Genomic DNA, 16,332 nt, shown 5'->3' on the forward strand with positions numbered 1-16,332 from the left:
AGAGGATTTATGAGGCCAGGAGAAAGGTGACAGCTCCTGGTGACATCCCTGGCATTTCACCGAGAACTGAAATGAACTACCTGCTCTTATCCTGTGGGTGTCCTTGGAGACACTGCAGGCGGCCCCCTGGGGCTCCTCACAGTGCCCTCGTTTCACCCTTTACCTCTGCCAGCAATCTCGGGGCCCACGTGACACTTGGTGCTTCATACTTTGGAACTTTCCAATTCATTTATTTATTTTTAAAGACTTCTTTTCTTTGAGAGAGAGAGAGAGAGGGAGAGAAGCAGATTCCTCACGGAGCAGGGAGCCTGATGCAGGGCTCGATCCCAGGACCCTGGGATCATGACCTGAGCTGAAGGCAGACGCTTCACCGACAGACCCACCCAGGCGTCCCTGGAATTTTCCAATTTAAAGACTCGCATGTACAGAAGAAGCTACTGAGTCTCACGTCCAGTACCAAATTGCATGATTAAAAAGTATGTTCTAGGGGTGCCTGGGTGGCTCAGTGGATTAAAGCCTCTGCCTTTGACTCAGGTCATGATCTCAGGGTCCTGGGATCAAGCCCCACATCGGGCTCTCTGCTCAGCAGGGAGCCTACTTCCCCCTCTCTCTGCCTGCCTCTCTGCCTACTTGTGATCTCTGTGTGTGTGTGAAATAAATAAAAAATCTTAAAAAAAAAAAGATTCTTTAAAAAAAAAATAAAAAGTATGTTCTACATAGAATGAGCAATTTAAAGTTAAAACAAATAAGGGGCTGTCAATAAAATTCAAAGTCCTTTAGAGACACCTGAGTTGAATATGACCAAAGTGCAAATTACTCATTTTTTTTTCATATGGCAAAATCCATGTAACACAATTGGCCGTTTTACCCATTTTGAAGGGTGCCACTCTGTGGCCCGAAGTACATCCATGTGCTTGGGCGGCCATTGCCACCACAACTTTTTCGTGTGGCCCAACTGAAGCTCGGACCTTTCAATACCAACACCCCATGCTGTTCTCCCACATCCCTTTACATGATTATTTTGTAAACGACAAACATAAAAAAACATCTACGTGGGCTGCCCTCTCCAGGTGATGCACCCTATGGTCTGCTGTGAGCGGCAAAGGTGATCCGCCTCCTGCCCTACCTGGGGAGAATCCCAGGGATGGCTCTCCAGGAGCCCTGACTGGGAAAAACCACTTTGTGATGGTCATGGGCATCTCTCTGCCACCAGGTCCACCAAGAGCAGAACTGGTGAGTTCCGAGAGCCACCGTGCCGCCAGCACGCTGCTGGCTGACCCCGAGAGAGTCCGAGAACCAACGCAGCGGTCAAGGGCATGAACCAAGTGAAGACAGTATCATCGGAACAGTCAAGTCCACTTAGGATTTTTAGCTCACTCTGCTGTCACGAGTGACACTATGTGTATAAAGCAGACCTGTGGAAGTCACCTGAGCCGCCACCCCTCGTCCTGGGGCCAACCGCGACCCCCGAAGGAGCATCCAGAACGCAGGAGACAAGTCTCTCCAGCCCCACGTCCACGGCTCCACGGGAACAGGCACCCCGGCCTGGAGGGCCGACGTGAAGGCCGAGTGAATTCCCTGCCCATGACGCAGCCATCGGCAGCCCCCAGGGGTGTCCCACATTCAGCAGGTGTCAGCGACACCCGGGGTGCGCGGTGACAAGCCGCCCGGCTGAACACACAACAGGCAGGCCCAAAGCGCCCGTCTCGATGACTGTTCCGGTGGGAAAAGTCCACACACGGATAAAAATAAGCGCCCGGATCCGAAAGCCACGGCCTTTCGTCAGAGCTGCCCACGATGCTAAGGCATTTTCGTCCCTTGGGCAGTTAAAACCGTACGTGTCTACACGTGGTCGATGCTCCGAGTGTGGGCGTCTGAGCGTGCCCCGGCGTGCGTCTCCGCGCACCTCGCTCTCTGGGGACGTGCTTTACGTGGACCTGGAATCCCACAACTAAGATGGCTTTTTGGCAGATATCCATGACTTGAGGGCAAAGCACAGAATAAATTACGGGGATTATGGGGAAGGAAACTTTCCCAATTCTTGCCTGAGGCCAGTGCGAACCGGAACGGACGCCTCCGGAAATGCAGAGGACCGTGCGTGTCTGTCACTATTCTTCAGCAATTATCGTACCGCAGATTTCATGCCGACGCACGAGAACGTGCCTTTAAACCTGCAGTACCAGCTGAGCTAACGTGAAACTGGGCATTCTGGAAGGAGCCCAAATTCCTTTGATTCCTTTGTATGTCTTGCATAAGGTTTTATTAGAAACACCCTCCCCTTCCTCCTTAAAGGGCCACTAAAAGCACAGACACCGACTTTCAAAGACCTTGGACGAGGCCTGGCGCAGGTAGCCCGGGAACCACTCAGTCAGCACCAGCCCGGGTGTGGCAGGCCTCACACCAGCCCCTCAGCTCACGTTTGCAGCCCTCGGCACTCAGGGAGCCTGGGAGGAGAGCGACATGGCAGAGGCCAGTCCTCAGGGCTCATAGCAGGGGCAACGCTGCCTCTTACTTCTGTACGGATGGCCCCAGACACCTAACTTTGGTCCCACTCCGTGGAAAAATGAGGCCTTTTCTCTCTGGGCATCGCACCCGCCTCTTGGGTCCAGGGAAAAACCCGCAGAGAGTCTTGACGTTGACCCGTGGTTTGTGTGGTTCTCCTGAAGAACCCTGCGAGTCAACCGGGGCACCCTCGGAGCAGTCAGCCTCAGCCGCCCCAGGTACAAAACTGTATTTATTAGCCTTGCCGGGATAATGCTTCCAGCTGGACACCGGAATTCTCCCCTGCCTGCCTGCGTGGGGTCTTCCGTTCTCTCCTGCTTGTGTCCTCAGTCTTCCCCTAAACACGGGGTCCCCCGCTCTGCCACTCGGTTCTGGGAGCACACAGTGATGCCGTGATCACGGCAGCCGAGGTCCCTCCGGCGATGTCTGGCACACGGGGGACTCGGAGTCTTGCTGTTCTACCGTCATGGCCCATCAGGCACGCGCGCACACCACTCCCCTCCTCCTCTCCCCTGGGCAGAACCACGCGGCCAAACCAGGGGACACGGTGTATGTGTGGATGCTGGGAGGAGGCTGCAAAGACAGGGCAGCAGCTGGCCTTCTCGACTCAAGCCGAAAAGCAGGATTCCTGAGCCACAACGCTGCACAGAACTGTGATTTCTAGCACCGGTCGTTCAGGGTGGAACTGCCTGACAGGTGCACACGGAACCCAACAGATCGACCCACTTCAGAGTTCAATCACGGCGGGGTGGGGTGGGCTGCGTGGGGCGGGGCAGGCTGTCAGGAGGCAAGTTCACAGGGATTCCTCTCTCTCTCTTTTTTAAAATTATTTTTTATTTATTCTTTTGAGAGAGACAGCCAGCGAGAGCACGAGTAGGACAGAGGAGCAGAGGGAGAAGCAGCCTCTCTGCTAGGAGGGCGCCTGATGCGGGGTTCGATCTCAGGACCCTGGTATCATGACCCGAGCGGAAGGCAGATGCTCAACTGACTGAGTCACCCAGGAGCCCCACAGGGATGTACCTCAATCCCAAAGCAGCCACCCATGGGAAGGCGGTGCCCTAGTGTCTCGCGCCTCCCAAGAGGAAAACGAGAAAGCACCACGGAGACGAGGGGAGCAGGACACAGCATGCCGTGCAGCACCCCAGGGCATGTCGTGGACCACACTGTCCTCCACATCCAGCGCCAGGACTGAATCAGAATCGGAAAAAGTGTATATTTTTCTCTAGCTTTATGAGCACGAAAAACATTTTTGATTCTTTATTTAAAAACAACAATAGAAAATGCAACCCTAAGCCTGATACGGGGCCTCTAAAAGGCACAGGACCAGAATGCTTATTTTTCATTTCCCTCAACTCGATGAACCAAAAAGTGACCGTTTCCCAACTGAAAGTAATTTTCTTTTGCACATGGACCACGATATTTCTTCTATTATATCTGAAATTATATATCTATTATATCGATATAGATATATTGATACATCTTTATTATATTGATATAGATATATCGACATATCTATTATATTGACCAATGGTATTTTTAAACCACTAACAATACAAGCAGACTTCCAGCAAAATCTTTTGCAAAGACTTTTGTTAAAAAAAAAAGGGGGGGGGGAATTTTTTAATGAAAGCTCTTTTCCAAAACAGTAAGTGTAGAGAAAACATTCAGAGAATGCTGGTCCCCCCCTTCTCTTTTCCTACGATGACTGACACAAGCTCCGGCCCCCGGGAATAAACAGTACATGGTCTCCTCCGAGGCAGACCTTTGGCACTTCCCTCCCCCCTTAATGCGGAGGCCTTCCTAGCAAAAACCCAGGTCATCCCCTGGATGGCACCGGTCTGGCATGCCGACACATCATGAAGATTTAAGGGTAATACAGTGCTGCAGGCAGTGACCCTTATGGCAGTAATTCTGTCCCTAGCATGACCTCATGGGCACTCACTCGTCCCCGACCTCACCCCGACGTCATCTCCAATCCTCCATTCCCCGTCCACACAGCGCCCGCCGCTGGCCCCTGTTGCTTCTCCAACATGAGGCTCCCACTCAGGACTCCGCACTGGCAGGCCCCTCGCCCTCCCTGGGGCACGCAGAAGTCCACACGGCTTTCCCTCACACACCACCCGGGTCACGGTCCAGTCCTCACCTCCTCGGGCCCCCTGTGGAACCGCATTCCTTTGTTGGCTCCGTCCCTCCAGCCTGCTGAACTCTCTCACTGTCCAACGTACTACGCGACGGCTCGGCAGAGTCCTTCCGTAACGGGCCCAACAGCGAAGACCTCCGACCCTACAGGCCGCGTGGTCGGGGCAACCACTCACGTCTACGGCTCCGGGTGGTGTGGAGGCCAGCGGAGCGCAGAGCCCGACAGATCGGTGTGGCCGTGTTTCCGTGAAACGGGTTATCGAAGCAGGAGGCGGGCCGTGTGTGGTCCGCAGCCGAGAGTGTGCTGAGCCCGGACCGCACGCGTGTTTTTGTGCTGATCGTAAGCTCCCCATCAGGCAAGGCGGGACTCTATTCTGTTTCGTCTACGGTTGTATCCCCAAGTGCCTGAGGGGTTCTCTGAGTTAACAAGCGATGCTTTTTGGCTTGACAAAGCACTTGACACCTACTGCTGGGATTATGATCTGCGGGCGAGGGCACTAGAATTTGATATTCCAACAGTACGTGTGACTTACAGCAGCTCACACAGTGAAGTCCCTAGATATTATTTTTACTTATTATTTTTTAAAGATTTTATTTATTTGAGAAAGAGACAGAATGCACAAGGAGGGAGAGCAGCAGAGGGAGAGGCAGACCCCCAACTGACTAATGTGCCTGACGAGGGACTTGATCCCAGGACCCTGGGATCATGACCTGAGCCACATGTGGATGCTGAGCCGAATGAGTTCCCCAGGAGCTCCAAGTCTTTAGATTTTAAATGGGAGAGAAGAGCCGCATCCACTTAACTTTCACGGAGAGTGGTACCCACTTAATATGACTTTGCATCTTACTACGCAAGATGGTGAAGGGGGCGCCTGGGTGGCTCAGCGAGTTATACGTCTGCCTTTGGCTCAGGTCATGATCCCAGAGTCCCAGGACCAAATCCTGCATCTGGCTCCCTGCGTATTGGGGAGTCTGCTTCTCCCTCTACCCCTCTTCTCTCCTGCTCTAAATAAATAAATAAAATCTTTAAAAAAAATGGTAAAGAAACTGTGAGGAATTTTAGACAAGACCAACCTAGCCAGGAAGGGCTTCCTACTATTGCCCCAGATGTCACTGTCCCGCACAGAAACGGACCACACACAGCCGTGCACACGCGGTGCAGGGCTCTCCTACCTTCTTCACGGCCAGGTCGTGGTCCACGTCACTCCCTGCGTCGTCTTCCGGCTCCTCCTGCTGCTGCAGGTCCTTCATCTTTATCAGCAGCTCTGCCTTGGGGGCCGACGTGCTGTAGTAGGTGGAGTTGGTGGCCAGGGACATGGCTGCGGGCGCACCTGGCTCCTCTCTCCTGGGGAACAAGGTCAGAACTTCAGTCAGCTGTGACTCCACACCAGACGCCCCCGGCCAGCCCACGGTCTGCTCTGTGACAAGCAAATGGGCTGCCAACACGAGGACCACGGCCAGGGGCACGAGATCGCTGAAGGGGGCCGGCAGTAGGCGACAACGTTAGAACTAAACGATACGTCGCCAGAGGGCTGCTCCAAGCCTACACAATGCCGTTCTTTTAAAAAGGGGAAAAGTCCAATAGCAGGGATGGCTAAAAATCTCCACGCAGGAGGGAAGGGAGCAGTGGGAGAGTTCCGGCCGGGGGCCTGAGCTCTACAGGGAGCACGTGTGTGCAGCTAACTGTAACCAAGGCCCCGAGGTCCCCAGCGCAACCTGCGCCTCTCCGTCTGCCGCCATGTCCCAGCCCCCGGCTCGGGCCCACCTCATCCGCTCTGTCCTTCTGTCCTGCGCTTCCCTGGAGCGCCCAGCTACTGTCCATGCAGGGTGCTTATGGAGACAGCGGACACCAGCAGGACAGGTGCGACCGCACACGCCCATGCAGGCGGCCTGCAAATGAGGCCGGCTGCAAAGGACAGTGTCCCAATGCCATGGCAACGCACCCGCTTGCCACGCTCCGTAATCAGGAGCACAAAGCCTCCTCCGTCACCGCAGACGTCCGGAGCCTTCAGGACGGACATGTGGAGCCTTCTCTGCTATGGGGGAGCCCTGGGCAGGGCAGGGTGGGGACAGCTTCCCCGGTCTCCACCCACAGGATGCCGACAGGACCTCCCAGGTGTGACAACTAAACATGTTGTGGACATTGCCAACTGTCCCCTGGAGGAAGACAGCGTCTCAGCTGAGAGGCGCTGTCCTCTCAGAGAGGAGCCTGCAGACAACACCCCGAAGCCCGCAGGCCTGAAGCCAGGAATGCACGGGAGCTGTGGTAGTGTCACGGCTTTGCCGGCCCCCCAGCTGGTATCCCCAGGGACGGGCCTCCGGGGTTCTTTGGGGAGGGTCACCCAACAGCCAACGTGGGCTGCAGCACGGGGCGGTGCTTCCGAAAATGTGCCCCTGGAAGGCCACCGCGAGAACAGACGCACGGGGCAGCCCCGGCCCCCTGCAGCCCGGAGCCGCAAAGACGGCGGAAGCTGGGAGGTAAGAGGCCCGCCGCGGCCCCGCCGCAGCCGCACTCACTTCTCGTCCGCGCCTCTCGGAGACGGGACTTTGGGCAGCAGCTTGCGGCGCTGCTGGGCTTCCTCCAGCAGGTGCTCGTCTTTGGGGAAGATGCCCTCCATGAGGTCCATGGTGGTCCTCATCTTCACACCGGGGTCCAGGATCTCGGCCAGGGACCGGTCCTTCCCCACGATCTCCCGGGCCAGCTCCTCCGACTTCAGGTCCTCAGCCGTCCTCTCTTTGGCCCTCACGTAGCTGAGGCCGGAGGGAGAGGCCCCGCCGTCCTTGGCGCCGGGCGTGGGGGCGCTGGGGCGCGGGGGCTCGGGCTCGGCGTCCTCCCGGCTGTAGAGGCAGAAGCGCGAGTAGGACTGCTCGGACGTGCGGAGGGTCTTGATCTGGTCCTTCTCCAGCCCGCTGGGCAGCGCGGGCAGCTCGGTGGCGCGGGCCAGGCCCTGGCGGCTCTCCTTCTCGGGCCGGCTCTCCGAGTGCACGATCTTGACGGGCACCCTCTTCACTGTGCCGCTGCCGTCCGCCACCCGCTCGATCCTGGAAAGAAAAGAGCCGCGAGCTGATGACACCAGGTGAGCCCCCGCACGGACGGCTACGCGGGCCCGACACCGGCGGGCCCCTCGCCTGCCCGGACGGCTGCGGGACGTGCGGCCACCGTGGGGACGGGAGCCTCTGTGATCCCCCAACCCAGGACTGGGAGTGGAGGCTGCGGAGGTCCCGTTTCCTGACCCCAATCATCTGGGCACCTTCCACTTTCCAATCACACACACACCTCCAGACGCCTGGCGCTGGAGCCTGGGGCGGACTCACTGAGGTGGGGGGTGGACCTCTTTTCGCGGCCGGTCATCGCCGTCCACTAGCCCCGCGCAGGTGCATCTTCCATGGGTGGGGAAGCCCGCGACAAGCAGCCTTCCCTGGCAGCCTCCAAGCGAGGCCCGCGGGCAGACTTCCCGACGGGGCGGCTACATGTGGAGCGGACACTGAGCGCCCGCCACCGCCGGCCCCAGCGTGAGCCTTCCCCCCGGGCCGTGCGCTTGCACTGCTGCCCCCCACCGGCCTCCCACTGCTCAGCGCTGCAAGCCACCCCTCACACGGCTTCTCAAACAGACACACGAGCTCCTGGCTGCAAATGCAGGGCACATGACTTTGGCATTATTTTAAGTGATTCACTGGGGACACACTTTTCCTTGAGAGAAAAAAAAAAAAAAAAAAAAAAAAGCAGGAGGTGGCGCCTGGGGGACTCAGTTGAGCATCTGACCCTTGGTCTCCGTGCAGGTCTTGATCTCAGGGTTGTGAGTTCAAGTCCCACTCTGGGCTCCCTATTGGGTGTGCAGCTTACTTTAAAAAAGGGGGGTGCAAAAAAAATAAAAAAAATAAAACAAAAAGGCGGGGGCACCTGGGTGGCTCAGTTGGTTAAGCGTCTGACTCTTGATTCAGCTCAGGGCAGGATGTCAGGGTTGCGAGACCGAGCCCTGCATGGAGTTCTGCACTGGGTGTGGGGCCTGCTTAAGATTTTTCTCTCCCTCTCCCTCCTCTGCCCGTACATGCTCTATTAAAAAAAAATGGGGCGCCTGGGTGGCTCAGTGGGTTAAAGCCTCTGCCTTCGGCTCAAGTCATGATTTCAGGGTCCTGGGATCGAGCCCCGCATCAGGCTCTCTGCTCTGCGGGGAGCCTGTTTCCTCCTCTCTCTCTCTGCCTGCCTCTCTGCCTACTTGTGATCTCTGTCAAATGAATAAATAAAAATCTCTAAAAAAGAAAAAAAAAAGAAAAAGATTAATAAAAAAGGTTTTGCAGCAAAAGGAGCTGTGGGGGCCCCCACGCTGAAGGCAGAGAACATGGAATGGGTCAGTGCGACGGGCCTTCATGCAGGGCTCCCCGAATGCCACGTGGTACCCTCAGCTACACCTTGCTGGACCATACCCAGGGACCCTGTGGACCAGGGCCACAGGGACAAACCTGTTTCAACTGTTTTTAAAGGACGTATTGGAGAAAGAGAGCCACCTGCTGGTTCCCACAATGGAAGGAAAACACAAGTCACAATCACAAACCCAAAGTTCCACACTCGTATCTAACTTAGTGGGCCAAGATCACTTCTACAATGTGACCCTGATGGACTGAATTTTGTGTAGCACAAGGATCATTCCAGTGCTCTAAAGTCAGTCCTTTTTTTCACCTTCTGACTAGTGGCTGGGAACGTAGTATTTTTTTTTCCCTGTTTACTGCAGTGTATGAGCTAAAATAATTTTGTATTCTCTTCTCTTCTCTAAGTAGAAATTCTTAGATGTTTTACCTAGGTATCCGTGTACAGTCATCCCCAATGCCCTCTTTGTGAATAAATTTTAAAAGAGTGGCTCTGGAAAATACCATTTAAATGTGCTGAACTGCAGAAGGAAGCTTCTGGCATCTTATCCAGGCAAAGACAGAGAGACAAGAACCCCTCTTCCCTTCTTCATTCCTTTCATTCCATACTTAGAAACCTACACCACCTATTACTGAAAAAAAAATTTTTTTAAAGTCAGTTCTACGTCCCAGGTGGGGCTTGAACTCATGACCCTGAGATCAAGAGTCCCATGCTCTCTCGACTTAACCAGCCAGGCGCTGCCCTCCTACTGACTGCTAAGTTGGCCTCTATTAATATCTCCCCGGCTTGTAGAGAAACTGGATTTCCAGGGCAGGAAGACAGGAAAAAAGAACACAATGAGAACACGTCCTTTGCACGTTGACCTATTACTTCCCAGCAAAGCATCTCTTCCTGGTGTTTTCTAGCCATACGTGGTCTCTCCTCATGAAAACTGTCCAGCCCTCCACATTTAACAAGCCTGATGAACTCTTACTCCAAAGTCAGGACAAAACACAGCAGATGAGACCTTAACACAACCAGATCTCATCAATTCCTAATCAAAAGGCAAGAGCAGAGAGATGGAGGAGGTGTGGTACGTTGAGCTGCTCTCCAGCTCTATGTCCCGGGGCCCCTCTCAAAGCGCCGGCTACCCACGGGAGCCCGGCTCCACAGCAAGTGCCCCACGCGGCTCTGCTCACGCCCGCGGCCCACGGGAGCCCGTCAGCTGCACGCCGCTCTGGCTGGGATGAGCTACAGGACCCACTCGGGAGACCCTCACACAGAGGCTCAGGGTGCAATGATGCTGTGCGCGTGGCCACGAAGGAGGCCTCCCGGCACTCCATGGTCGTACGCGCCCAAATGGAAACAGGCTCTCCGGAAACTCCCCTGAGAATGCTTCTAGGAGGGACCACGTGTCTGTTACTGGCCGCGACCCAAGAGGCTGCTGGCCAGCATCTCCACTTTGTAGTTAAAAACAAAAAACCTGCCGAGAACTTCTAAAGATTTGAAAGTCAGCTACCTAGCTTGAGGACAGGAGTTGATGCATTGTCGGGGGGAGCACGAGCGCCCGTTCTGAAACCCCTGGGGCAGCGACGCTGCACCCTGCCCTGCACCCCTGCGAGCGGCCGGCACACACACGCACATGCGGGACCGGGGAATACTGGAAGAAGGGAGACACCAGACACAGAGGGAGCGGAGGGGAGTGGCTCAAGCTCTGGAACCCCGAGTTTACGGAGGGCCGGGTAAGGACAGCGGCCCTGGGCCGAGCTCCGGCAACAGGCAGCGTGGGCAGCCCCGCCGCCGCGGCATGCTTTCCTTGCGGACCCGCCGCCAGTAGCGGACTGTGGACACCGACCCTGGGCTCTGGCTTCTCCTTTGTCTCCTTGGTCCCTGGGATTGCACATGTTCATACCAGGACTGACCCACAGCACACACTGTGGGGAACGTAATTCAGGATCCTACGAGCTACTCCCTTGATAGCAACTTCTAGAAGCCGCACGGGCACCCCTGCTTCACCGCGCTTCCCGAGACAGAGAGGACGTATTTGGGTGCATGGGTCCTGACGGCGACCAGAGTTCAGCTCTCTATGAGCACTGGTACAACAAGAGACGTGGGCCCAAGACAACCTTTTCTGGCCCCAATGAGACAGTAGATGGAAAACTCAGTAATGTGGGTCCCCAAAGACCCCTTTTCCCCTTGACCAGGATCTTCAATGATACCGTCACTGCTTACTGAAATTCTTCTTAAGCTCACAGGGAAGATGCAATGAGAAAATCAACACTTGCTTCAGGGAAGAAAAAAATGAAAGCTACTGCCTCCTTCCAGAGCGAACACAGGTCAGGAGCACCGTGGAGCTGCGGCTGTGTCTGTGGGAGAAGCCTGTGCTGCTCCCACTAGCCCTGCAGAGAGGGGGGCTGATGGGGGCCGAGGCAGGCCGGCTTACAGCAGCAGCACACACAGGCCCCACCACAGAGCACCGCACTGCCTTTCCTTCCTTTCACAACATACTGTGTCACCTGCCGCTGCAAGGCTACTTCTGTGATATCCACCTTGTGAAGGACGCACAGCACAGCTGTGGCCCCCAGAGGCAGCTGTGGGAACACTGCCACACTTGGAGACATAGGATGATACCAGGAATGTGCTCTCTGCAGAGAGGTTTTGAAGTTATAGAAAAAAGGGAAGAAAGAAAAAGAAAGAAAGAGCGAGCTTGAGACTTCAGAGCAGGAAGGTCCCCCAGACCTTTCTGGGAACGGTGGAAACAAATGCATTCTGTGCCACCAGCCGTACAGGCCTCCAACTGACATGTGGAATTTATTTCTCACTAACGGACATGCGCACGGCCACAGGGGACTGCTGGCGACAGTGCGAGACGGTTGGGGACACTGCGAGCTCTCCTGGCTGTGGGGCGGACCTGGGGACGTGGAGAAGTACCCCCCACGTCTGCCCATGAGATGCCAGGAGCAACACTCCCTCTTCAGCAGTGACACCCAAAACCTCTCCCGACACAGCTCGATGTGTCGAGCTGTTTGTCCTGGGGACAAACTGGCCTTCCCCCAGGTTGAGGGCCACTGCTCTAGAGAACAAGAGGAAAATTCTCCACTTCTGCCAGTTCTCAGTTCTTCACAGGCCCTCAGAGAGGAGGGAGAAAGGAAACAGTCCATGCTCTGGACTTGTGAGTCCCCGGCCTGACATCCGCTGACGTCTCAGTGGGCACGGTGGACAACCCCACGTCTGAAATTCTCACCACAGCTCCGTGCACCGTGACAAACACTTCCTCTGCTGTAACGACAGGTGTACAGCAGGTGGGCTCTTCACGTAAGATACAGGAAAAATCAGTGTGGAGGGACGCCTCTGTGGTGCATTCAGTTAAGCAGCTGACTCTGAGGTTGTGGCTCGGGTCACTATGTCAGGGTTTTGGGATCAAGCCCCACGTCGGGCTCCACAATCAGCACAGACTCTGCTCTAGCCTCTCTCTCCCTGCCTCTCTCTTTGCCCCTCCCTACCCTGTGCCTGCTCTCTCCAAATAAAGAGAATCTTAAAAGAAAAAGGAAAAACAGCATGGAAACCCTGGACATTATGAAAAACACCAATTTCTCCTGAAGGTCTCCTGCTTAGTTTAAACTGGATTCGGATTACAAACAGGTGCCTAGGGAAAACACAGGCCTGATGCGCACATGCACACCCGCCTTGGGTGAAAGGGGCAGGAGACGGTGCCCCACCTCCGCTACATCCCCCTCGCTCCTGCAGAACAGGACAGTCCCCCCAACCAAGTTCAAGATTCAACTGACCAGTGCAGCTGTGCCTTCTCCCCATGGCGTCAGTCCCCAGGAGCAACTGAAAATCCCCCATGCAGAGCCAAAGCAGGGCCCCCGGCGTCCAGCACCCGGGGGAGATGCGCCGGCAGCCTCCTGCGGGAGCCCAGGAAAGGGAAGAGCACAGGCCCACCGTCCCAGAACAGTACCTTGCGCAATTCTCGTCCTGGATCAGCAGGGGTGGTTTGTCGGTCAGCTTCTGGGGCGCGAACTGAGGAGAAGGGGAGCGAGAAGTCTCCATGGCGGACGTCGGCAGGGGCCGGAACCTGGAAGGGAGCGGGGCCTCGCGCTTCGGACAGGCTGCGTGCTCGTCTACATGCCGCCCGCTGTGCTCGCCGGCCGCCCTCACGCCGTCTTCCGGCTGCACACTGCTCAGCTTCTCCACCAAGGGACAGGGGCTGTGGGACAGGGACAGACGGTCCACACACGCCTCCAGGGCCTCCGGGGACGGCGGGGCGAGGGGCCGGCTGGGGGCACCTAGGTGAGCGGCCCCAGGCGGGCCACCGGCCAGCCCCTTGAGTTGCTTGGGTTCACGTTTGGGTGGTGGCGGCCTCTGTGGGGCTGGCTTCTTGGGGAGCGCTGCAGTGTTCACGGGCCTTGGGTCCTGCCCCCAAGTGTGCAGGGCCGAAGGGGTGTCCGGCACGTGTGGTCCTGGGCCGAGTGTTTCCTCTGGGTATCTGTAATCTCGAGGTAGGGTCCCCGCTCGGCAGCGGGCCTCCTGGGACGGCTCCGGAGGGTCCTGCTGTGCTGCCGGACCGACCTCTGGACAGTGGGCATCTGCTTGTCTAGAGGGAGAAAGTATAAAAATGAGCAAATGATTATAAGTAACATCTTCTCTCCATATGGGACTAAAACCCAGATCTGCATAATCTTAAACTGTCTGAAGGAATTAAATCTGTGTACGTTTTCCCACACATGTTCACACACAAGTTGCATTCTGGGGCAAAAAAATTTACACAAACATTTAAAAAAACTACGTTGATGAAAATTCTCCTACGGCTATATTCAGAAATCCTTATTTTGTGTCACAACGTTATTTTTATGTGGCTTACTCTGGGAAATTGCCACATACAAAGGGCTAGAACTTTCAAACATGAGCCACAAATCCATTTATTAATAACCTTTAAAAAGAACCCCTTTAAAATCAGTCGTGTGTTACTAAAAAGGAGAAAAACACAGACTTTTGGGCACTGCAAGCAGCTCACTGATGTTTGCATCCTGTGACCTGTTTCCAGTTCTATCTTCACTTTCTGGGCACATATGTGTGTGTTTAGTATGTGCACACACACACCCCCGCACGGAAAGACCCCCCCCCCCCAACACTCCCACCGCAGGCTTCCCTGGCGCGCATCTGTGCTGTAGCCAACTCTCATGGGCTAACAACGACCAAGCCTGAAACAAAGCAGGGGCGCACCTTTGCCAACACATGGTTTCTTTCTACTGGAGTCACAAAGTGAGCCTCTGATGGGACCTCCAGTTCAGGGAAGAGCAGTTTTGCACTGAGGAGACAACTGTGCTGTTAAAGGAAACTTTAAGAAGAGCTGCAACGGGAGAACCAGGAGACAGAGCACCAGTGCCCAGGAGAGATGGAACCTCCTAGGTAACAGTCAGATAGGGCTTTCCCCTGACATGCTGGGCAGGAGCCTCATTCCAGTGCCTGCCTTGGGACCCAGGAGTGAGCCGGTCCCCTGGGACAGGATGCCTGGCCTCCGTGTTACAGACGTCCCAACCATCCCCACCCCCGGCTGCTGTCCTGCAAGTCCAGTGTCCTGTGCATGTCCCTCTGACCATGTCCTCGGGAGAAGTGGAAACCCACACCATGTCCAATTCCCTCCCGTTTCCCACGGTCCGCCAGCTGAGGCCAGCCCCCCAGCCCTGTGCTGCGGGGGACACAGCCAGACCCTGCCCCACCTAGAAGCTAGAGGCTCTCCGTATCTGGAAGAGGGCATAGGAACTCAAGTCCCAGCAGGGCCCAGAGAGAGACAGGGCAGCACTGATGTGTGTGGGCAAGACGCTAACACACCGCCTCAGCTCAGAAGACACACGGTGGCAAAACAGCCAAGCACAAGAGCTGAAAATATTAACCCAGTTCCCGAAGTTAGCGATTTCAGGAAAAAAAAAATACACGATCAGGTACACACTAAAAGAAACTAGAAGTTTTCAAAATAGCTTGAACACAGCAACGGATGTTTGCAGAACAGAGCCGAGCAGCTGTTCGGCTGCAGAATCACACTTTAAACCCCGTGGAACTGAGAACGCAGTGCGAGAAGCACAACTCATGGCTCAGGTGTGTGCGAGGGGGTCTCACCCGCTGCGGGCACAGAATGCCTATGTCTCCCTGTCATTCAGCCACTGTGCCTCTGAAGACCATAAAACGTTTAGTTCACGACAATTCACAAGTGCCTCCCCAATATTTCGTTTCAGAGAGCTGAGCCACATTTGCATCTTTTTTCCTCTCCTACTAACATGCTTGAAATACAGCATCCACAGACCTGCAGGAAAGCACCTGGTGCTCACAGACACACACAATTTAGCTACAATGTATTGCTTAAATCTAAGTGCTTTCGGGCATGTGGATTCACATTTAACATGTTATCGATATATGTTATCTGTAGCGTGGATTCTCTATAGGGGTCGCAGAAACACAAGAGAACTCGCAGATGTGGAAGCAAGGACTCAGAGCGAAAGATCGGCTGCACAGAGCGTGCCCAAGGGCTGCGTCCGGGCTTCTGTCAGGCACAAGGTCTCACGGGCTCCCTCCTGCCTCCCCGGTGGGGCATCCTTTGCTGGGCTCTCACTTCAAGTATAAAGTCAATGGTGATAGTAAGAGCCACAGATAAAGAAAATAAGGATGTCTGAAGGATCTGTCAGCAAAAGCATCGAAGCCTTTTGCTCCTGGGTATTCCCAGAGCAGTGCCTCAAGCCGTACAAAGGCACACTGAAAAGGCCGCTGCATTCTGGCGTCCCAGGAATTAACATGCAGCGTCGGTTGCTCACTGTCATATAGGACATGCTAATGACACGTTACGAATGGGAACGCTGCTCCCGCGGGTCCAGGACGGGGGAGGCCCGGCGGGCTCCTCGCACCGGAGACTCCCCGAGCCCTGCCGCCCGCGCCGGGGCTGGACCCTGCCCGCGTCGTCCTTTCTCCTGGGCCCGGCCACTGTGGAGGCAAGTGGACCTGAAACGTCTGCAACAGGGCAGCGACTGAAACAAACCTGAGGAGGAAAACGCCCCAGGAAAGGCCATGGTGAAGGCCGCTCAGTGGCCCACACGCCCTGTGACAGGGCAGAGAGGACCAAAGGGCCAAAAGGAAAAAGATAATGTATATATGCATCCAGACACACACACAGCAAATGCTCTGGAAATCCCACGCCCACTGCTCTAACTCACGTCAGCTGTTTCGATCTGGGTCTGGAGAGGGCCAGGCCCACGTCTAAATGCCGTTTCCGTATCGGAGAGGTAGCCGCTTTACTTCCAGACTCCACCTGCTCATGATGAGCCCTGTGGCAGCCCTGGATTTGTCCCTCTGGG

The 16,332-nt window shown here is 55.4% G+C and overlaps 1 protein-coding gene across 2 annotated transcripts in view; it reads right to left on the bottom strand.

Annotated features, from left to right (window-relative positions):
- The window catches only part of LOC111157188 (shroom family member 2), a 133,545-nt gene that overhangs the window by 6,048 nt on the left and 111,165 nt on the right, over window positions 1-16,332 (bottom strand). For both annotated transcript variants that reach the window (XM_022518476.1, XM_022518477.1), the window contains 3 exons: window positions 12,948-13,583; window positions 7,159-7,683; window positions 5,815-5,986 (listed from right to left, as the gene is read on the bottom strand). In XM_022518476.1, coding sequence (XP_022374184.1) covers window positions 5,815-5,986; window positions 7,159-7,683; window positions 12,948-13,583 — 1,333 coding nt within the window. The remainder of the gene's footprint in view (window positions 1-5,814; window positions 5,987-7,158; window positions 7,684-12,947; window positions 13,584-16,332) is intronic.

Source organism: Enhydra lutris, unplaced genomic scaffold, assembly GCF_002288905.1.
Source record: "Enhydra lutris kenyoni isolate GAN:26980312 unplaced genomic scaffold, ASM228890v2 scaffoldscaffold52, whole genome shotgun sequence".
NCBI lineage: Eukaryota > Metazoa > Chordata > Mammalia > Carnivora > Mustelidae > Enhydra > Enhydra lutris.